Source organism: Salvelinus alpinus, chromosome 27 (assembly GCF_045679555.1).
Source record: "Salvelinus alpinus chromosome 27, SLU_Salpinus.1, whole genome shotgun sequence".
In the NCBI taxonomy this organism is placed as follows: Eukaryota; Metazoa; Chordata; class Actinopteri; order Salmoniformes; family Salmonidae; genus Salvelinus; species Salvelinus alpinus.
In genome coordinates, this window is record NC_092112.1 from 7,446,429 (window position 1) to 7,470,085 (window position 23,657).

Consider the following 23,657-nt stretch of genomic DNA (forward strand, 5'->3'; position numbering starts at 1 on the left):
TGCGGGCAGGTGCGGGCAGCGAACGGTTGAAGAGCATGCATTTAGTTTTACTTGCGTTTAAGAGCAGTTGGAGGCCACGGAAGGAGAGTTGTATGGCATTGAAGCTCATCTGGAGGTTAGTTAACACAGTGTTCAAAGAAGGGCCAGAAGTATACAGAATGGTGTCGTCTGTGTAGAGGTGGATCAGAGAATCACCAGCAGCAAGAGCGACATCATTGATGTATACAGAGAAGAGAGTCGGCCCAAGAATTGAACCCTGTGGCACCCCATAGAGAGTGCCAGAGGTCCGGACAATAGGCCCTCCGATTTGACACAATGAACTCTGTCTGAGATGTAGTTGGTGAACCAGGCGAGGCAATCATTTGAGAAACCAAGGCTGTTGAGTCTGCCGATAAGAATGTGGTGATTGACAGAGTCGAAAGCCTTGGCCACGTCGATTAATACGGCTGCACAGAATTGTCTTTTATCGATGGCGATATTATGATATCATTTAGGACCTTGAGCGTGGCTGAGGTGCACCCATGACCAGCTCTGAAACCAGATTACATAGCGGAGAAGCTACGGTGGGATTCGAAATGGTCGGTTATCTGTTTGTTAACTTGGCTTTCGAAGACCTTAGAAAGGCAGGGTAGGATAGATATAGGTCTGTAGCAGTTTGGGTGTAGAGTGTCTCCCCCTTTGAAGAGGGGGATGACCGTGGCAGCTTTCCAATCTATGGGAATCTCAGATGAGATGATAGTAATAGGGGTTGCAACAATTTCTGCAGATAATTTTAAAAAGAGAGGGTCCAGATTGTCTAGCCCGGTTGATTTGTAGGGGTCCAGATTTTGCAGCTCTTTCAGAACATCAGCTATCTGGACTTGGGTGAAGGAGAAGTGGGGGAGGTTTGGGCAAGTTGCTGTGGGGAGCGCAGGGCTGTTGACCGGGGTAGGGGTAGCCAGGTGGAAAGCATGGCCAGCTATAGAAAAATGCTTTTTGATATTCTCAATTATAGTGGATTTATCGGTAGTGACAGTGTTTCCTAGCCTCAGTGCAGTTGGCAGCTGGGAGGAGGTGCTCATATTCTCCATGGACTTTACAGTGTCCCAGAAGGGCAGAGTTTGCGAGGTACGGAGGGTCGTAACAGGGTAACATAACCTGTCATTCTAACAGGGTAGAGTGGTAACAGGGTAACAGAACCTGTCATTCTAACAGGGTAGAGGGGTAACAGGGTAACAGAACCTGTCATTCTAACAGGGTAGAGGGGTAACAGGGTAACAGAACCTGTCATTCTAACAGGGTAGAGTGGTAACAGGGTAACATAACCTGTCATTCTAGCAGGGTAGGGTGGTAGAAGGGTAACAGAACCTGTCATTCTAGCAGGGTAGAGTGGTAACAGAACCAGTCAATCTAACAGGGTAGAGGGGTAACAGAACCTGTCATTCTAACAGGGTAGAGTGGTAACAGGGTAACAGAACCAGTCATTCTAGCAGGGTAGAGTGGTAACAGAACCAGTCATTCTAACAGGGTAGAGGGGTAACAGGGTAACAGAACCAGTCATTGTATCAGGGTAGAGTGGTAACAGGGTAACAGAACCTGTCATTCTAACAGGGTAGAGTGGTAACAGGGTAACAGAACCAGTCATACTTCCGGGTGGGAGCGTGCAGTCGCAATTCCGCTTCGCTCCACAGGTAGTTTTACCATTTTCATTTTCATTACAGTACAACGGTTTGATTTGTTTGATCTTAGCTAGCTACATAGCCGTCTTTGTATCAAAGATATTTGTGTAGTTATTGAGGTTCGCTAGCCAGCTATTTTCGACCGAACGTACGTAACGTAGTCAACACTGCTAGCTAGCCAGCTAGCCACCGAATAGCAGCAGCATAGCAGCATAGCAGCACTGGAGAAACGATTACATTACAACGGAACGACTTGATTAGTGTAGTGGTAGCTGGCTACATAGTTGTCTTTGCTATCTTTGTATCTAAGATAATTGTGTAGCTTAGAGTTGGTTAGAGTAATTATTCGGTTAACTAGCCAGCTATTTTCGTCCGCCGCGCTGCGCTCCCGTCTCCTACCTAGTCAACACTGCTAGCTAACACTGCTAGCTAGCCAACTTCTACCGAATAGCAGCACTGTAGAAACTCACATTACAACTTACATTACAACGGAACGACTTGATTAGCGTAGTGTTAGCTAGCTACATAGTTGTCTTTGCTGTCCTTGTATCCAAGATAATTGTGTAGTTTTGAGAAATTGTCGAGGTTACCTAGCCAGTTAGAGGTTACCTAGCCAGCTACACGTTCAAACAAAGTCAACAACGCAGCCACTGCTAGCCAGCCTACTTCACCGCCAGCAGTACTATATCATTTTAGTCAATAAGATTTTATTTTATTTTTGCAACGTAAGCTTAACTTCCTGAACATTCGAGACGTGTAGTCCACTTGTCATTCTAATCTCCTTTGCATTAGCGTAGCCTCTTCTGTAGCCTGTCAACTATGTGTCTGTCTATCCCTCTTCTCTCCTCTCTGCACAGACCATACAAACGCTGCACACCGCGTGGCCGCTGCCATTCTAACCTGGTGGTTCCAGCGCGCACGACCCACGTGGAGTTCCAGGTCTCCGGCAGCCTCTGGAACTGCCGATCTGCGGCCAACAAGGCAGAGTTCATCTCAGCCTATGCGTCCCTCCAGTCCCTCGACTTCTTGGCACTGACGGAAACATGGATTACCACTGACAACACTGCTACTCCTACTGCTCTCGCCTCGTCTGCCCACGTGTTCTCGCACACCCCGAGAGCTTCTGGTCAGCGGGGCGGTGGCACTGGGATCCTCATCTCTCCCAAGTGGACATTCTCTCTTTCTCCCCTGACCCATCTGTCTATCGCCTCCTTTGAATTCCATGCTGTCACAGTTACCAGCCCTTTCAAGCTTAACATCCTTATCATTTATCGCCCTCCAGGTTCCCTTGGAGAGTTCATCAATGAGCTTGACGCCCTGATAAGTTCCTTTCCTGAGGATGGCTCACCTCTCACAGTTCTGGGTGACTTTAACCTCCCCACGTCTACCTTTGACTCATTCCTCTCTGCCTCCTTCTTTCCACTCCTCTCCTCTTTTGACCTCACCCTCTCACCTTCCCCCCCTACTCACAAGGCAGGCAATACGCTTGACCTCATCTTTACTAGATGCTGTTCTTCCACTAATCTCACTGCAACTCCCCTCCAAGTCTCCGACCACTATCTTGTATCCTTTTCCCTCTCGCTCTCATCCAACACTTCCCACACTGCCCCTACTCGGATGGTATCGCGCCGTCCCAACCTTCGCTCTCTCTCCCCCGCTACTCTCTCCTCTTCCATCCTATCATCTCTTCCCTCTGCTCAAACCTTCTCCAACCTATCTCCTGATTCTGCCTCCTCAACCCTCCTCTCCTCCCTTTCTGCATCCTTTGACTCTCTATGTCCCCTATCCTCCAGGCCGGCTCGGTCCTCCCCTCCTGCTCCGTGGCTCGACGACTCACTGCGAGCTCACAGAACAGGGCTCCGGGCAGCCGAGCGGAAATGGAGGAAAACTCGCCTCCCTGCGGACCTGGCATCCTTTCACTCCCTCCTCTCTACATTCTCCTCTTCTGTCTCTGCTGCTAAAGCCACTTTCTACCACTCTAAATTCCAAGCATCTGCCTCTAACCCTAGGAAGCTCTTTGCCACCTTCTCCTCCCTCCTGAATCCTCCTCCCCCTCCTCCCCCCTCCTCCCTCTCTGCGGATGACTTCGTCAACCATTTTGAAAAGAAGGTCGACGACATCCGATCCTCGTTTGCTAAGTCAAACGACACCGCTGGTTCTGCTCACACTGCCCTACCCTGTGCTTTGACCTCTTTCTCCCCTCTCTCTCCAGATGAAATCTCGCGTCTTGTGACGGCCGGCCGCCCAACAACCTGCCCGCTTGACCCTATCCCCTCCTCTCTTCTCCAGACCATTTCCGGAGACCTTCTCCCTTACCTCACCTCGCTCATCAACTCATCCTTGACCGCTGGCTACGTCCCTTCCGTCTTCAAGAGAGCGAGAGTTGCACCCCTTCTGAAAAAACCTACACTCGATCCCTCCGATGTCAACAACTACAGACCAGTATCCCTTCTTTCTTTTCTCTCCAAAACTCTTGAACGTGCCGTCCTTGGCCAGCTCTCCTGCTATCTCTCTCAGAATGACCTTCTTGATCCAAATCAGTCAGGTTTCAAGACTAGTCATTCAACTGAGACTGCTCTTCTCTGTGTCACGGAGGCGCTCCGCACTGCTAAAGCTAACTCTCTCTCCTCTGCTCTCATCCTTCTAGACCTATCGGCTGCCTTTGATACTGTGAACCATCAGATCCTCCTCTCCACCCTCTCCGAGCTGGGCATCTCCGGCGCGGCCCACGCTTGGATTGCGTCCTACCTGACAGGTCGCTCCTACCAGGTGGCGTGGCGAGAATCTGTCTCCGCACCACGTGCTCTCACCACTGGTGTCCCCCAGGGCTCTGTTCTAGGCCCTCTCCTATTCTCGCTATACACCAAGTCACTTGGCTCTGTCATATCCTCACATGGCCTCTCCTATCATTGCTATGCAGACGACACACAATTAATCTTCTCCTTTCCCCCCTCTGATAACCAGGTGGCGAATCGCATCTCTGCATGTCTGGCAGACATATCAGTGTGGATGACGGACCACCACCTCAAGCTGAACCTCGGCAAGACGGAGCTGCTCTTCCTCCCGGGGAAGGACTGCCCGTTCCATGATCTCGCCATCACGGTTGACAACTCCATTGTGTCCTCCTCCCAGAGCGCTAAGAACCTTGGCGTGATCCTGGACAACACCCTGTCGTTCTCAACTCACATCAAGGCGGTGACCCGTTCCTGTAAGTTCATGCTCTACAACATTCGCAGAGTACGACCCTGCCTCACACAGGAAGCGGCGCAGGTCCTAATCCAGGCACTTGTCATCTCCCGTCTGGATTACTGCAACTCGCTGTTGGCTGGGCTCCCTGCCTGTGCCATTAAACCCCTACAACTCATCCAGAACGCCGCAGCCCGTCTGGTGTTCAACCTTCCCAAGTTCTCTCACGTCACCCCGCTCCTCCGCTCTCTCCACTGGCTTCCAGTTGAAGCTCGCATCCGCTACAAGACCATGGTGCTTGCCTACGGAGCTGTGAGGGGAACGGCACCTCCGTACCTTCAGGCTCTGATCAGGCCCTACACCCACACAAGGGCACTGCGTTCATCCACCTCTGGCCTGCTCGCCTCCCTACCTCTGAGGAAGTACAGTTCCCGCTCAGCCCAGTCAAAACTGTTCGCTGCTCTGGCACCCCAATGGTGGAACAAACTCCCTCACGACGCCAGGTCAGCGGAGTCAATCACCACCTTCCGGAGACACCTGAAACCCCACCTCTTTAAGGAATACCTAGGATAGGATAAAGTAATCCTCCTAACCCCCCCCTCCCCCTTAAAAGAGTTAGATGCACTATTGTAAAGTGGTTGTTCCACTGGATATCATAAGGTGAATGCACCAATTTGTAAGTCGCTCTGGATAAGAGCGTCTGCTAAATGACTTAAATGTAATGTAAAATGTAAATGTAGAGGGGTAACAGAACCAGTCATTCTAGCAGGGTAGAGGGGTAGCAGGGTAACAGAACCAGTCATTCTAGCAGGGTAGAGGGGTAACAGGGTAACAGAACCAGTCATTCTAACAGGGAAGGGTGGTAACAGGGTAACAGAATCAGTCATTCTAACAGGGTAGAGTGGTAACAGGGTAACAGAACCAGTCATTCTAGCAGGGTAGAGTGGTAACAGGGTAACAGAACCAGTCATTCTAACAGGGTAGAGTGGTAAAAGGGTAACAGAACCTGTCATTCTAACAGGGTAGAGTGGTAACAGGGTAACAGAACCAGTCATTCTAACAGGGTAGGGTGGTAACAGGGTAACAGAACCTGTCATTCTAGCAGGGTAGAGGGGTAACAGGGTAACAGAACCAGTCATTCTAGCAGAGTAGGGTGGTAACAGGATAACAGAACCAGTCATTCTAGCAGGGTAGAGTGGTAACAGGGTAACAGAACCAGTCATTCTAGCAGGGTAGAGTGGTAACAGAACCAGTCATTCTAACAGGGTAGAGTGGTAACAGGGTAACAGAACCAGTCACTCTAACAGGGTAGGGTGGTAACAGAACCAGTCATTCTAGCAGTGTAGGGTGGTAACAGGGTAACAGAACCAGTCATTCTAGCAGGGTAGAGTGGTAACAGGGTAACAGAACCAGTCATTCTAACAGGGTAGGGTGGTAACAGGGTAACAGAACCAGTCATTCTAGCAGTGTAGAGTGGTAACAGGGTAACAGAACCAGTCATTCTAACAGGGTAGGGTGGTAACAGGGTAACAGAACCAGTCATTCTAGCAGGGTAGAGTGGTAACAGGGTAACATAACCAGTCATTCTAACAGGGTAGGGTGGTAACAGGGTAACAGAACCAGTCATTCTAGCAGTGTAGAGTGGTAACAGGGTAACAGAACCAGTCATTCTAACAGGGTAGAGTGGTAACAAGGTAACAGAACCAGTCGTTCTAGCAGGGTTGGGTGCAGTCAGTCTATACAAGCGAACACACACACTCTCCAAACACACACACACACTCTCCAAACACACACACTCTGACAAACTGGTTGTGGTGTTGTTGGTTACCACAGAAACCCCAGGTGATCTGGCACGGCAGGTACAGGAACAACTGATCATATTAACATGACCCTGCCTTGGTCCTGGCATGTTCAGACCTGCTTCAGGTATCATCAGAGCAGCACACACACACACACACATATACACACACACACACACACACACACACACACACACACACACACACACACACACACACACACACACACACACACACACACACACACACACACACACACACACACACACACACACACACACACACACACACACAGATAAACAATATCACCTCCACCCCAGAGCCAATAAGATGCCAGACGGTGTGTGTTTACTACTAGAGCAGAACAGTAACCCACGGTGTGTGTTTACTATAGAACAGTGACCCACGGTGTGTGTTTACTATAGAACAGTAACCCACGGTGTGTGTTTACTACAGTATAGAGCAGAACAGTAACCCACGGTGTGTGTTTACTACAGTATAGAGCAGAACAGTAACCCACGGTGTGTGTTTACTACAGTATAGAGCAGAACAGTAACCCACGGTGTGTGTTTACTACAGTATAGAGCAGAACAGTGACCCACGGTGTGTGTTTACTACAGTATAGAGCAGAACAGTGACCCACGGTGTGTGTTTACTATAGAACAGTAACCCACGGTGTGTGTTTACTACAGTATAGAGCAGAACAGTAACCCACGGTGTGTGTTTACTACAGTATAGAGCAGAACAGTAACCCACGGTGTGTGTTTACTACAGTATAGAGCAGAACAGTAACCCACGGTGTGTGTTTACTACAGTATAGAGCAGAACAGTGACCCACGGTGTGTGTTTACTACAGTATAGAGCAGAACAGTGACCCACGGTGTGTGTTTACTATAGTATAGAGCAGAACAGTAACCCACGGTGTGTGTTTACTACAGTATAGAGCAGAACAGTGACCCACGGTGTGTGTTTACTACAGAACAGTGACCCACGGTGTGTGTTTACTATAGAACAGTGACCCACGGTGTGTGTTTACTATAGTATAGAGCAGAACAGTAACCCACGGTGTGTGTTTACTACAGTATAGAGCAGAACAGTGACCCACGGTGTGTGTTTACTACAGTATAGAGCAGAACAGTAACCCACGGTGTGTGTTTACTACAGTATAGAGCAGAACAGTGACCCACGGTGTGTGTTTACTACAGTATAGAGCAGAACAGTAACCCACGGTGTGTGTTTACTACAGTATAGAGCAGAACAGTAACCCACGGTGTGTGTTTACTACAGTATAGAGCAGAACAGTAACCCACGGTGTGTGTTTACTACAGTATAGAGCAGAACAGTAACCCACGGTGTGTGTTTACTACAGTATAGAGCAGAACAGTGACCCACGGTGTGTGTTTACTACTAGAGCAGAACAGTGACCCACGGTGTGTGTTTACTACAGTATAGAGCAGAACAGTGACCCACGGTGTGTGTTTACTACAGAACAGTGACCCACGGTGTGTGTTTACTACAGTATAGAGCAGAACAGTAACCCACGGTGTGTGTTTACTACAGTATAGAGCAGAACAGTGACCCACGGTGTGTGTTTACTACAGTATAGAGCAGAACAGTAACCCACGGTGTGTGTTTACTACTAGAGCAGAACAGTGACCCACGGTGTGTGTTTACTACAGTATAGAGCAGAACAGTAACCCACGGTGTGTGTTTACTACAGTATAGAGCAGAACAGTAACCCACGGTGTGTGTTTACTACAGTATAGAGCAGAACAGTGACCCACGGTGTGTGTTTACTACAGTATAGAGCAGAACAGTAACCCACGGTGTGTGTTTACTACAGTATAGAGCAGAACAGTAACCCATGGTGTGTGTTTACTACAGTATAGAGCAGAACAGTGACCCACGGTGTGTGTTTACTACAGTATAGAGCAGAACAGTAACCCATGGTGTGTGTTTACTACAGTATAGAGCAGAACAGTGACCCACGGTGTGTGTTTACTACAGAACAGTGACCCACGGTGTGTGTTTACTACAGTATAGAGCAGAACAGTGACCCACGGTGTGTGTTTACTACTAGAGCAGAACAGTAACCCACGGTGTGTGTTTACTACAGTATAGAGCAGAACAGTGACCCACGGTGTGTGTTTACTACAGTATAGAGCAGAACAGTGACCCACGGTGTGTGTTTACTACAGTATAGAGCAGAACAGTAACCCATGGTGTGTGTTTACTACAGTATAGAGCAGAACAGTAACCCACGGTGTGTGTTTACTACAGTATAGAGCAGAACAGTAACCCACGGTGTGTGTTTACTACAGTATAGAGCAGAACAGTAACCCACGGTGTGTGTTTACTACAGTATAGAGCAGAACAGTGACCCACGGTGTGTGTTTACTACAGTATAGAGCAGAACAGTAACCCACGGTGTGTGTTTACTACAGAACAGTAACCCACGGTGTGTGTTTACTACAGTATAGAGCAGAACAGTAACCCACGGTGTGTGTTTACTATAGAACAGTGACCCACGGTGTGTGTTTACTATAGAACAGTGACCCACGGTGTGTGTTTACTATAGAACAGTGACCCACGGTGTGTGTTTACTACAGTATAGAGCAGAACAGTAACCCACGGTGTGTGTTTACTACAGTATAGAGCAGAACAGTGACCCACGGTGTGTGTTTACTACAGTATAGAGCAGAACAGTGACCCACGGTGTGTGTTTACTACAGTATAGAGCAGAACAGTGACCCACGGTGTGTGTTTACTACAGTATAGAGCAGAACAGTAACCCACGGTGTGTGTTTACTACAGTATAGAGCAGAACAGTGACCCACGGTGTGTGTTTACTACAGTATAGAGCAGAACAGTAACCCACGGTGTGTGTTTACTACAGTATAGAGCAGAACAGTAACCCACGGTGTGTGTTTACTACAGTATAGAGCAGAACAGTGACCCACGGTGTGTGTTTACTACAGTATAGAGCAGAACAGTAACCCACGGTGTGTGTTTACTACAGTATAGAGCAGAACAGTGACCCACGGTGTGTGTTTACTACAGTATAGAGCAGAACAGTAACCCACGGTGTGTGTTTACTACAGAACAGTAACCCACGGTGTGTGTTTACTACAGAACAGTAACCCACGGTGTGTGTTTACTACAGTATAGAGCAGAACAGTGACCCACGGTGTGTGTTTACTACAGTATAGAGCAGAACAGTAACCCACGGTGTGTGTTTACTACAGTATAGAGCAGAACAGTAACCCACGGTGTGTGTTTACTACAGTATAGAGCAGAACAGTAACCCACGGTGTGTGTTTACTACAGTATAGAGCAGAACAGTAACCCACGGTGTGTGTTTACTACAGTATAGAGCAGAACAGTAACCCACGGTGTGTGTTTACTACAGTATAGAGCAGAACAGTAACCCACGGTGTGTGTTTACTACAGTATAGAGCAGAACAGTAACCCACGGTGTGTGTTTACTACAGTATAGAGCAGAACAGTAACCCACGGTGTGTGTTTACTACAGTATAGAGCAGAACAGTAACCCACGGTGTGTGTTTACTACAGAATAGAGCAGAACAGTAACCCACGGTGTGTGTTTACTACAGTATAGAGCAGAACAGTGACCCACGGTGTGTGTTTACTACAGTATAGAGCAGAACAGTAACCCACGGTGTGTGTTTACTACAGTATAGAGCAGAACAGTAACCCACGGTGTGTGTTTACTACAGTATAGAGCAGAACAGTAACCCACGGTGTGTGTTTACTACAGTATAGAGCAGAACAGTGACCCACGGTGTGTGTTTACTACAGAATAGAGCAGAACAGTAACCCACGGTGTGTGTTTACTACAGTATAGAGCAGAACAGTAACCCACGGTGTGTGTTTACTACAGTATAGAGCAGAACAGTAACCCACGGTGTGTGTTTACTACAGTATAGAGCAGAACAGTAACCCACGGTGTGTGTTTACTACAGTATAGAGCAGAACAGTAACCCACGGTGTGTGTTTACTACAGTATAGAGCAGAACAGTAACCCACGGTGTGTGTTTACTACAGAACAGTAACCCACGGTGTGTGTTTACTACAGTATAGAGCAGAACAGTGACCCACGGTGTGTGTTTACTACAGTATAGAGCAGAACAGTAACCCACGGTGTGTGTTTACTACAGTATAGAGCAGAACAGTAACCCACGGTGTGTGTTTACTACAGTATAGAGCAGAACAGTAACCCACGGTGTGTGTTTACTACAGTATAGAGCAGAACAGTGACCCACGGTGTGTGTTTACTACAGTATAGAGCAGAACAGTGACCCACGGTGTGTGTTTACTACAGTATAGAGCAGAACAGTGACCCACGGTGTGTGTTTACTACAGTATAGAGCAGAACAGTAACCCACGGTGTGTGTTTACTACAGTATAGAGCAGAACAGTGACCCACGGTGTGTGTTTACTACAGAACAGTGACCCACGGTGTGTGTTTACTACAGTATAGAGCAGAACAGTGACCCACGGTGTGTGTTTACTACAGAACAGTAACCCACGGTGTGTGTTTACTACAGAACAGTAACCCACGGTGTGTGTTTACTACAGTATAGAGCAGAACAGTGACCCACGGTGTGTGTTTACTACAGTATAGAGCAGAACAGTAACCCACGGTGTGTGTTTACTACAGAACAGTAACCCACGGTGTGTGTTTACTATAGTATAGAGCAGAACAGTGACCCACGGTGTGTGTTTACTACAGAACAGTAACCCACGGTGTGTGTTTACTATAGTATAGAGCAGAACAGTGACCCACGGTGTGTGTTTACTACAGAATAGAGCAGAACAGTAACCCACGGTGTGTGTTTACTACAGTATAGAGCAGAACAGTAACCCACGGTGTGTGTTTACTACAGTATAGAGCAGAACAGTGACCCACGGTGTGTGTTTACTACAGTATAGAGCAGAACAGTAACCCACGGTGTGTGTTTACTACAGTATAGAGCAGAACAGTAACCCACGGTGTGTGTTTACTACAGTATAGAGCAGAACAGTGACCCACGGTGTGTGTTTACTACAGTATAGAGCAGAACAGTAACCCACGGTGTGTGTTTACTACAGTATAGAGCAGAACAGTAACCCATGGTGTGTGTTTACTACAGTATAGAGCAGAACAGTGACCCACGGTGTGTGTTTACTACAGTATAGAGCAGAACAGTAACCTACGGTGTGTGTTTACTACAGAACAGTGACCCACGGTGTGTGTTTACTACAGTATAGAGCAGAACAGTAACCCACGGTGTGTGTTTACTACAGTATAGAGCAGAACAGTGACCCATGGTGTGTGTTTACTACAGTATAGAGCAGAACAGTAACCCACGGTGTGTGTTTACTACAGTATAGAGCAGAACAGTAACCCACGGTGTGTGTTTACTACAGAACAGTGACCCACGGTGTGTGTTTACTACAGAACAGTGACCCACGGTGTGTGTTTACTACAGTATAGAGCAGAACAGTAACCCACGGTGTGTGTTTACTACAGTATAGAGCAGAACAGTGACCCACGGTGTGTGTTTACTACAGTATAGAGCAGAACAGTAACCCACGGTGTGTGTTTACTACAGTATAGAGCAGAACAGTAACCCACGGTGTGTGTTTACTACAGTATAGAGCAGAACAGTGACCCACGGTGTGTGTTTACTACAGTATAGAGCAGAACAGTGACCCACGGTGTGTGTTTACTACAGAACAGTAACCCACGGTGTGTGTTTACTACAGTATAGAGCAGAACAGTGACCCACGGTGTGTGTTTACTACAGTATAGAGCAGAACAGTGACCCATGGTGTGTGTTTACTACAGTATAGAGCAGAACAGTAACCCACGGTGTGTGTTTACTACAGTATAGAGCAGAACAGTAACCCACGGTGTGTGTTTACTACAGTATAGAGCAGAACAGTAACCCACGGTGTGTGTTTACTACAGTATAGAGCAGAACAGTAACCCACGGTGTGTGTTTACTACAGTATAGAGCAGAACAGTGACCCACGGTGTGTGTTTACTACAGTATAGAGCAGAACAGTAACCCACGGTGTGTGTTTACTACAGTATAGAGCAGAACAGTGACCCATGGTGTGTGTTTACTACAGTATAGAGCAGAACAGTAACCCACGGTGTGTGTTTACTACAGTATAGAGCAGAACAGTGACCCACGGTGTGTGTTTACTACAGTATAGAGCAGAACAGTAACCCACGGTGTGTGTTTACTACAGTATAGAGCAGAACAGTGACCCACGGTGTGTGTTTACTACAGTATAGAGCAGAACAGTAACCTACGGTGTGTGTTTACTACAGAACAGTAACCCACGGTGTGTGTTTACTACAGTATAGAGCAGAACAGTGACCCATGGTGTGTGTTTACTACAGTATAGAGCAGAACAGTAACCCACGGTGTGTGTTTACTACAGTATAGAGCAGAACAGTAACCCACGGTGTGTGTTTACTACAGTATAGAGCAGAACAGTGACCCATGGTGTGTGTTTACTACAGTATAGAGCAGAACAGTAACCCACGGTGTGTGTTTACTACAGTATAGAGCAGAACAGTGACCCATGGTGTGTGTTTACTACAGTATAGAGCAGAACAGTAACCCACGGTGTGTGTTTACTATAGTATAGAGCAGAACAGTAACCCACGGTGTGTGTTTACTACAGTATAGAGCAGAACAGTGACCCACGGTGTGTGTTTACTACAGAACAGTAACCCACGGTGTGTGTTTACTACAGTATAGAGCAGAACAGTGACCCACGGTGTGTGTTTACTACAGTATAGAGCAGAACAGTAACCCACGGTGTGTGTTTACTACAGTATAGAGCAGAACAGTGACCCACGGTGTGTGTTTACTACAGTATAGAGCAGAACAGTAACCCACGGTGTGTGTTTACTACAGTATAGAGCAGAACAGTGACCCACGGTGTGTGTTTACTACAGTATAGAGCAGAACAGTAACCTACGGTGTGTGTTTACTATAGTATAGAGCAGAACAGTAACCCACGGTGTGTGTTTACTACAGTATAGAGCAGAACAGTGACCCACGGTGTGTGTTTACTACAGAACAGTAACCCACGGTGTGTGTTTACTACAGTATAGAGCAGAACAGTGACCCACGGTGTGTGTTTACTACAGTATAGAGCAGAACAGTGACCCACGGTGTGTGTTTACTACAGTATAGAGCAGAACAGTGACCCACGGTGTGTGTTTACTACAGTATAGAGCAGAACAGTAACCCACGGTGTGTGTTTACTACAGTATAGAGCAGAACAGTAACCCACGGTGTGTGTTTACTACAGTATAGAGCAGAACAGTAACCCACGGTGTGTGTTTACTACAGTATAGAGCAGAACAGTGACCCACGGTGTGTGTTTACTACAGTATAGAGCAGAACAGTAACCCACGGTGTGTGTTTACTACTAGAGCAGAACAGTGACCCACGGTGTGTGTTTACTACAGAACAGTGACCCACGGTGTGTGTTTACTACAGTATAGAGCAGAACAGTGACCCACGGTGTGTGTTTACTACAGTATAGAGCAGAACAGTAACCCACGGTGTGTGTTTACTACAGTATAGAGCAGAACAGTAACCCACGGTGTGTGTTTACTACAGTATAGAGCAGAACAGTAACCCACGGTGTGTGTTTACTACAGTATAGAGCAGAACAGTAACCCACGGTGTGTGTTTACTACAGTATAGAGCAGAACAGTGACCCACGGTGTGTGTTTACTACAGTATAGAGCAGAACAGTGACCCACGGTGTGTGTTTACTACAGTATAGAGCAGAACAGTAACCCACGGTGTGTGTTTACTACAGTATAGAGCAGAACAGTGACCCACGGTGTGTGTTTACTATAGTATAGAGCAGAACAGTAACCCACGGTGTGTGTTTACTACAGTATAGAGCAGAACAGTAACCCACGGTGTGTGTTTACTACAGTATAGAGCAGAACAGTAACCCACGGTGTGTGTTTACTACAGTATAGAGCAGAACAGTAACCCACGGTGTGTGTTTACTACAGTATAGAGCAGAACAGTGACCCACGGTGTGTGTTTACTACAGTATAGAGCAGAACAGTGACCCACGGTGTGTGTTTACTACAGTATAGAGCAGAACAGTAACCCACGGTGTGTGTTTACTACAGTATAGAGCAGAACAGTAACCCACGGTGTGTGTTTACTACAGTATAGAGCAGAACAGTAACCCACGGTGTGTGTTTACTACAGTATAGAGCAGAACAGTGACCCACGGTGTGTGTTTACTACAGTATAGAGCAGAACAGTAACCCACGGTGTGTGTTTACTACAGTATAGAGCAGAACAGTAACCCACGGTGTGTGTTTACTACAGTATAGAGCAGAACAGTAACCCACGGTGTGTGTTTACTACAGTATAGAGCAGAACAGTAACCCACGGTGTGTGTTTACTACAGAACAGTGACCCACGGTGTGTGTTTACTACTAGAGCAGAACAGTGACCCACGGTGTGTGTTTACTACAGAACAGTGACCCACGGTGTGTGTTTACTACAGAACAGTGACCCACGGTGTGTGTTTACTATAGAACAGTGACCCATTGTGTGTGTTTACTACAGTATAATGGATAAGATAGCCTCTACTGTATATCAACCTTTACCATAATTGGTGGAAGATAATTACAGAATCTCCCTGGTAAATGATCATATCTCCTGGGCATAATTGTTTTAAAAAAGCCTAGCTTAGATTCATTCATACGGAACCGAGATGTACACTACCGTTCAAAAGTTTGGGGTCACTTTGTTTATCCATTAAAATAACATCAAATTGATGAGAAATACAGTGTAGACATTGTTAATGTTGTAAATGACTATTGTAGCTGGAAACGGCAGATTTTTAATGGAATATCTACATAGGCGTACAGAGGCCCATTATCAGCAACCATCACTCCTGTGTTCCAATGGCACGTTGTGTTAGCTAATCCAAGTTTATCATTTTAAAAGGCTAATTGATCATTAGAAAACCCTTTTGGTATTATGTTATCACAGGTGAAAAATGTCTTTCTGATTAAAGAAGCAATAAAACTGGCCTTCTTTAGACTAGTTGAGTATCTGGAGCATCAGCATTTGTGGATTCGATTACAGGCTCAAAATGGCCAGAAACAAAGAACTTTCTTCTGAAACTTGTCAGTCTATTCTTGTTCTGAGACATGAAGGCTGTTCCATGTGAGAAATTGCCAAGAAACTGAAGATCTCGTAGTTTGAGAAACAGACGCCTCACAAGTCCTCAACTGGCAGCTTCTTTAAATAGTACCCTCAAAACACCAGTCTCAACGTCAACAGTGAAGAGGCGACTCCGGGATGATTACATCATAACTATGTAATAACATATATGGAGTCATTTAGTAACCAAAAAAGTGTTAATCTAATCCAAATATATTTTAAAATTGAAATTCTTCAAAGTAGCCACCCTCTGCCTTGATGACAGCTTTCAACACTCTTGGCATTCTGTCAACCAGCTCCATCAGGTAGTCACCTGGAATGCATTTCAATTAACAGGTGTGCCTTGTTAAAAGTAATTTGTGGAATTTCTTTTCTTCTTAATGAGTTTGAGCCAATCAGTTGTGACAGGGTAGGGATGGCATACAGAAGATAGCCCCATTTAGTAAAATACCAAGCCCATATTACGGCAAGAACAGTTCAAATAAGCAAAGAGAAACGACAGTCGATCATTACTTTAAGACATGAAGATCAGTCAATACGGAAAATGTCAAGAACTTTTAAAGTTTCTTCAAGTGCAGTCGCAAAAACCATCAAGCGCTATGATGAAACTGGCTCTCATGAGGACCGCCACAGGAAAGGAAGACCCAGAGTTACCTCTGCTGCAGAGGATAAGTTCATTAGAGTTACCAGCCTCAGATTGCAGCCCAAATAAATGCTTCACAGAGTTCAAGTAACAGACACATCTCAACATCAACTGATCAGAGGAGACTGCGTGAATCAGGCCTTCAGGGTCAAATTGCTGCAAAGAAACCACTACTTTAAGGACACCAATAAGAAGAAGAAACACGAGCAATGGACATTAGACTGGTGGAAATCTGTCCTTTGGTCTGATGAGTCCAAATGTGAGATTTTTGAATCCAACTGCAGTGTATTTGTGTAGGTGAACGGATGATCTCCGCATGTGTGGATCGCACTGTGAAGCATGGAGGAGAAGATGTGATGGAGTGGGAATGCTTTGCTGCTGAAGGAAAAGCAGCCAACAAGTGCTCAGCATATGTGGGAACTCCTTCAAGACTCTTGGAAAAGCATTCCTCATGAAGCTGGTTGAGAGAATGGCAAAAACTGTCATCAAGGCAAAGGGTGGCTACTTTGAAGAATCTCAAATATAAAATATAAAATATATTTTGATTTGTTTCTACATGATTACATGTTTGATCGTTTTGATGTTTCTACAGTGTAGAAAATAGTGAAGCGGTATGGAAAATATTGTATTTTTTAATTTTGTTTTTTAATTCTGCTTTCCTTAGCATATTACAAGCACAGGATCTAACACAGCCACCAAGCCAACCAGCCTTATTTTAACAACCCACTGTATCCTACAACACTTGGCAACAACAAAGTCAATTTGATAAGAATACAACAACATTAAGCACCGTGCTGGGTCGGCACCGAGGCAGAATTAGCACCCGCCTCACGGAATTAATTAGATATTTTGCGGTGTGTGAAATGAGAGAGAGATTGAAAGAGAGAGAGAGATAGAGAGAGAAAGAGAGAGAGAGAGAGGGCAAGAGAGAGAGAGGGCAAGAGAGAGAGAGAGAGAGAGAGAGAGAGAGAGAGAGAGAGAGAGAAAGAGAGAGAGAGAGAGAGAGAGAGAGAGAGAGAGAGAGAGAGAGAGAGAGAGAGAGAGAGAGAGAGAGAGAGAAAGAGAGAGAGAGAGAGAGAGAGAGAGAGAGAGAGAGAGAGAGAGAGAGAGAGAGAGAGAGAGAGAGAAAGAAAGAAAGAAAGAAAGAAAGAAAGAAAGAAAGAAAGAAAGAAAGAAAGAAAGAAAGAAAGAAAGAAAGAAAGAAAGAAAGAAAGAAAGAAAGAGAGAGAGAGACAGAGAGAGAGAGAGAGAGAGAGAGAGAGAGAGAGAGAAAGAAAGAAAGAAAGAAAGAAAGAAAGAAAGAAAGAAAGAAAGAAAGAAAGAGACAGAGAGACAGAGAGAAAGAGAAAGAGAAAGAGAGAGAGAGAGAGAGAGAGAGAGAGAGAGAGAGAGAGAGAGAGAGAGAGAGAGAGAGAGAGAGAGAGATAGAGAGAAAGAAAGAAAGAAAGAAAGAAAGAAAGAAAGAGAGAGAGAGAAAGAGAGAAAGAGAGAAAAGAGAGAGAGCGTGTGTAAGAGAGAGTGTCATCACTAGTGCAGTGAAGGAGCGTGAGGCGAACACATGCCAGATGACACCTGTTATCTGAGCAAGACAGAACAAAACTACGGATCCTCTCAAAAATTAAATCTCTCTCTCTCTTAGCAGCACAAAATAACGTGTTTAAACAACTTCTAACTCCAACCGCAACAATCCACATGGAGGAAATCAAAACATAATTTTAACGCAGTTGTTGAGAGACAAAGAGTGAGAGACAAAGATAAATTAAATGATAGTCCATCTAAAAGCCCAGATACCAGCTTCTGTAGTGTAGTATTTGTAGTTATTCTACCTGTGTCTTGGCCGCCTAGCCATGCGAAGGTATCTGTAGAGAGCAACTCTATGTCCGTGTCCTCTCTGAGCGCTGCTGTGCGGTTCTGTTCTGACCGTCTCTCCTGTCTGCCGAGGAAGAAAGAGCAGGTTGACATTAAAAGAGTGAAGGATCATGCAGGCTTGTAAACAGAGCGGAAAGCCACGAGTCCCGCTATAGCCCCTCCTCCTCCCTACCTCCTCACCCTCCTCCTCCTCCTGCAACCCGCTCCGTTTGGCGCCCGGACATAGGCGCGTATTCCTTACCCTTTCCGCGCTAAACTCTGTCGATACTTTTCAAGAGGTTCATTCTCGTTTTTCTTGTTGGGAAAAAAAAGAAGTAATTTGTGGACAGGGACGGGGGTTATTGTATCTGAGGACAATGTAAACAATTGTGGACTTAATGTTTTGGCATGGAGTTGATTGGACCGCGAGGTGAAGCAAGGCGGCTTAATGGTTTATTTTTCTCCTCTCTACCTGTTGCTGCTGCTGCTGCTGTTGAATACTAGCTTACTACAGTTATTTTATGATTTATCGTGTTACCGAAGTAGGCTACTACCTCTATTCATGTCGATGTTGCGTCGTATTGATAACGCCTAAAATGATTAAGCCTGGTGCGTTTCTTTTTTTGAACGGCAGTGGTACAAAACATTCTGTGTCCTAAAATGAAGGGTAAAGGTGCTCTTGTATCGTGCGATGAGTCATTCAGGTCACTTCATGGTCGTAGCCTATTCTTAGGCTACTGTAACCTATTTCATATCGCGTATTGACAGGCTAACGCCTAAAATGATAAGTGAGTTTGCGAACAGCAGTGGTCGATTCTTTGTGTCTCATGTCAGTAGGGGAAAAATGCTCTATTACACGAAAGGTGATTCATTCAAGTCTATAATTATGTATAATTAGATCGTAGTTACCTATTTATAACGAGGCTATTGTAGCCAGTTCACATCGGGGTTATTGATCAAAATTAGGGAGTTTCTGAAAAGTAGTGGTAAATGATGTGTGTGACTTTATGTCAGTAGGGAAAGTGCTGTCGTAGCCTAATGATGAGAGATTAGTCACCATAAATCGTTCACTTTCACTTTGAGGTGAAATGACATGCTTTTGTTAATTACCTTCAGATAGCACCCGTCTTCTCGTTATCACTCAGGCAACGTGTCTGGATTCAGTTCATGTCACATTGTGGATATTATTTTATCTATATATGTGTTTTTACAGGTCCATTAAAAACAAGCCAGTCTGGGACAACCGGTTTTTCCTCATCAACACAGAACTAGAACTCAGGTTTGTTTTAGTAAACCCACATAACCACGATCTAATCTCAGACCCGTCTCTTCAGCCTAGAAGAGAGGAGTCCGATGAGCACACTTACTTGTGTGAATGTGTGTCTTCTCGTAGTGGTTGTTCTTCCCGATACGCTATCGTACTGTCTCGGTCACTTACAATTACCGTCACCCCCCCCCCCCCCCCCCCCAAAAAAACATGCTATTGTCCCCGGTTACTCATCCTCGCGTGATGGGGTCAACACACCGAACGGAACTTTGCATGCGGCGTGGAGTGGACACCGCGCACGTAGTGAAACGTTAAACCGTTTTATAGTAGAGGCTATAGGCAGCTACTCATTAGTCCTGAAATTAATCAGGGAGCTTACATCTTTAAAACACTATTATGGTTAAGGGTTAGATTGTTTGACACAAGCAAACTTTTTTTTTAAACAAATCTAATTAAACACGTTTACCTTTTATTTGGCCTTTGCTTAGATTCCAGCATAAAAAAAGTGTTTTTCTGATCATGTTTATAAAAAAAAAAATGCATCAGAATTATGTAAATTAAATTTTAAAAATGTTTCATAGTGTGACTCATACTGTACCTACAATACATGAACATTTGAGTCATCAAGCAGATGCTTATCCAGAGTGACTTACAGTTAGTTCCCTCGTCTTAAGATGGCTACCTGTTTCCTGGATACATTTCCCTGCAGCACACACACACCTGAGTGCCACCTGTGTGTTGTGAGACAACTCAGGCACGGCTTTTCTATTGGCCAAAGTCAAAGTCTGGTGTTTTTCTTCTCCCTAGAGGGCAGTAGTAAAAACTACATCTTGATAAAGTTCTGACTAACTCACACACACACACACACACACACACACACACACACACACACACACACACACACACACACACACACACACACACACACACACACACACACACACACACACACACACACACACACACACACACACACACACACTTCCGAGGTAACTCCCTCAGCTCCAGCGGGTCAGAGACAGACCTGGTGTTAAATCTACCACATTAGGACCGCTGCAGATAGAAATGTCATGACTAGAACTGACCAAATTCCTTATTTTACATGTTAGACTTTGGCATGTTTATTCTATGTGGTATAGTTCTATGACTCTGTCCCAAATCGCACCCATGGGCCCTGGACAAAATTAGTGCACTATATAGGGAATAGGGTTCCATAGGGCTCTGGTCTAAAGTAGTGCACTATATAGGGCTCTGGTCTAAAGTAGTGCACTATATAGGGAATAGGGTGCCATAGAGGAGGCATCCTATCTGAACGTTCCACAACGTTTGCCCTGGCATGCTCAGAGCCTGTCTGTCTGTCTCCTGGCCAGTGGGATGAGGTCATTTGCATGAGTGCGATTGGAAAGGTTAGTGCTGCCATTGTCAAGGCGGCACTCTTTGTGTTCAGGTAGGGTCATTTGAATACTTCTTAGCCCTGAGATTTTGAGCTATAGTCAGGCTTTCAAAGCTACTGTGAGATATGCCATAGGTTGGGGTGAGGAAAAGGATGGGAGGGGAAGGAAGGAAGGAGAGGAGAAAAGAGGAGAGGAGGGGAAAGTAGCAGTGGGGAGAGGAGGGGAGAGGAGAAGTGGAGGGGAGAGGAGGGGAGAGAGGTGAGGAGGGGAGGAGAGGGGGGAGGAGAAGAGAAGAGGTAGGGAGGAGAGATGGGGGAGGAGAGGCAGGGAGAGAGATGAGGAGAGGAGGGGAGAGGGGGGATAGGAGAGGAGAAGAGAGGAGAGGAGGATAGAGGGAAGGAGGGGAGAGTGGAGGAGAGAGGAGAAGGGGTGGGGAGGAGAAGGGGGGAGGAGAGACGGGGAGAGAAGAAGTGGAGGGGAGAGGAGATGGGGGAGGAGAAGAGGGGGAGGAGAGGAGAGGAGGAGGCGAAGAGAGATGGGGAGGAGAGGCAGGGAGAGGGAGGGGAGAGGAGAGGGGGGATAGGAGAGGAGAGGGGAGGGGAGAGAGGAGAGTGGAGTAGATGAGATGGAGGAGGAGAGGAGGGGAGGGAAGTGGAGAGGAGGGGAGAGGCAAGGAGAGGAGAGAAGAGGGGGAGGAGAGTAGCGGTGGGGAGAGGAGAGTGGAGGGGAGAGGGGGGATAGGAGAGGAGAGGAGAGGAGGATAGAGGGAAGGAGGGGAGAGAGGAGAGTTGAGGAGAGAGGAGAAGGGGTGGGGAGGAGAAAGGGGGAGGAGAGACGGGGAGAGGAGAAGTGGAGGGGAGAGGAGATGGGGGAGGAGAAGAGGGGGAGGAGAGGAGAGGAGGAGGCGAAGAGAGATGGGGGAGGAGAGGCAGGGAGAGGAGAGGAGAGGGGGGATAGGAGAGGGGAGGGGAGAGAGGAGAGTGGAGTAGATGAGATGGGGGAGAAGAGGAGGGGAGGGAAGAGGAGAGGAGGGGAGATGGAGAGGAGGGGAGAGGCAAGGAGAGGAGAGAAGAGAAGAGGGGGAGGAGAGTAGCGGTGGGAAGAGGAGAGTGGAGGAGAGGGGCGAGGAGATGAGGTGGGGAGGGGAGGAGAAAGAGGGGAGGAGAAAGGGGAGAGGAGAGGGGAGAGGAGAAGTGGAGGGGAGCTGGGGGAGGAGAAGAGGGGAGAGAGGTGAGGAGAGGAGAGTAGAGGCGAAGAGAGGAGGATAGGGGGGGGGGTGGAGGGGAGAGGAGGTGGCGAGGAGAGATGGGGGAGGAGAAGCGGGGAGAGAGGTGAGGAGAGGAGGGGAGAGGGGGGATAGGAGAGGAGAATAGAGGAGAGGAGAGGGGGGATAGGAGAGGAGGAGAGGAGGGGGGGGTGGAGTAGATGAGATGGGGAAGGAGAGGCGGGGAGAGGAGAGGGAAGGGGAGAGGGTGGAGGAGAGGAGGGGAGATGGAGAGGAGGGAAGAGGAGAGGAGAGAAGAGTAGGTGAGAGGAGAGGGAGAGGAGAGGAGAGGAGAGGAGAGGAGAGGAGAGGAGAGGAGAGGAGAGGAGAGGAGAGGAGAGGAGAGGAGAGGAGAGGAGAGGAGAGGAGAGTCTATAATTCAGTTTATAATTCAGTTTATAATTCAGTTTATAATTCAGTCTATAATTCAGTCTGTAATTCAGTTTGTAATTCAGTTTGTAATTCAGTTTATAATTCAGTCTATAATTCAGTTTATAATTCATTCTGTAATTCAGTTTATAATTCAGGCTATAATTCAGTTTGTAATTCAGTCTATAATTCAGTTTGTAATTCAGTTTATAATTCAGTCTATAATTCAGTCTGTAATTCAGTTTATAATTCAGTTTGTAATTCAGTTTGTAATTCAGTTTGTAATTCAGTTTGTAATTCAGTTTATAGTTCTGTTCTGATGAGGTAAAACAGTTGAACTAAACTCATAGGGCAAGAGAATCTACCCTGTATGGCCCTGTCAGACACAGTGACAGTCAGAATCTACCCTGTATGGCCCTGTCAGACACAGTGACAGTCAGAATCTACCCTGTATGGCCCTGTCAGACACAGTGACAGTCAGAATCTACCCTGTATGGCCCTGTCAGACACAGTGACAGTCAGAATCTACCCTGTATGGCCCTGTCAGACACAGTGACAGTCAGAATCTACCCTGTATTGCCCTGTCAGACACAGTGACAGTCAGAATCTACCCTGTATGGCCCTGTCAGACACAGTGACAGTCAGAATCTACCCTGTATGGCCCTGTCAGACACAGTGACAGTCAGAATCTACCCTGTATTGCCCTGTCAGACACAGTGCCAGTCAGAATCTACCCTGTATGGCCCTGTCAGACACAGTGACAGTCAGAATCTACCCTGTATGGCCCTGTCAGATACAGTGACAGTCAGAATCTACCCTGTATGGCCCTGTCAGACACAGTGACAGTCAGAATCTACCCTGTATGGCCCTGTCAGACACAGTGACAGTCAGAATCTACCCTGTATGGCCCTGTCAGACACAGTGACAGTCAGAATCTACCCTGTATGGCCTTGTCAGACACAGTGACAGTCAGAATCTACCCTGTATGGCCCT

The 23,657-nt window shown here is 46.5% G+C and overlaps 1 protein-coding gene across 3 annotated transcripts in view; it reads right to left on the bottom strand.

Moving 5' to 3' along the window:
* The window catches only part of LOC139555955 (transcriptional activator Myb-like), a 79,168-nt gene extending 60,676 nt beyond the window's left edge, over positions 1–18,492 (bottom strand). For all 3 annotated transcript variants that reach the window (XM_071369374.1, XM_071369373.1, XM_071369372.1), the window contains exon 1: positions 18,349–18,492. In XM_071369374.1, the coding sequence (XP_071225475.1) occupies positions 18,349–18,371 (23 nt within the window). In that variant the 5' untranslated portion in view covers positions 18,372–18,492. The remainder of the gene's footprint in view (positions 1–18,348) is intronic.
* Positions 18,493–23,657: the final 5,165 nt, after the last annotated feature.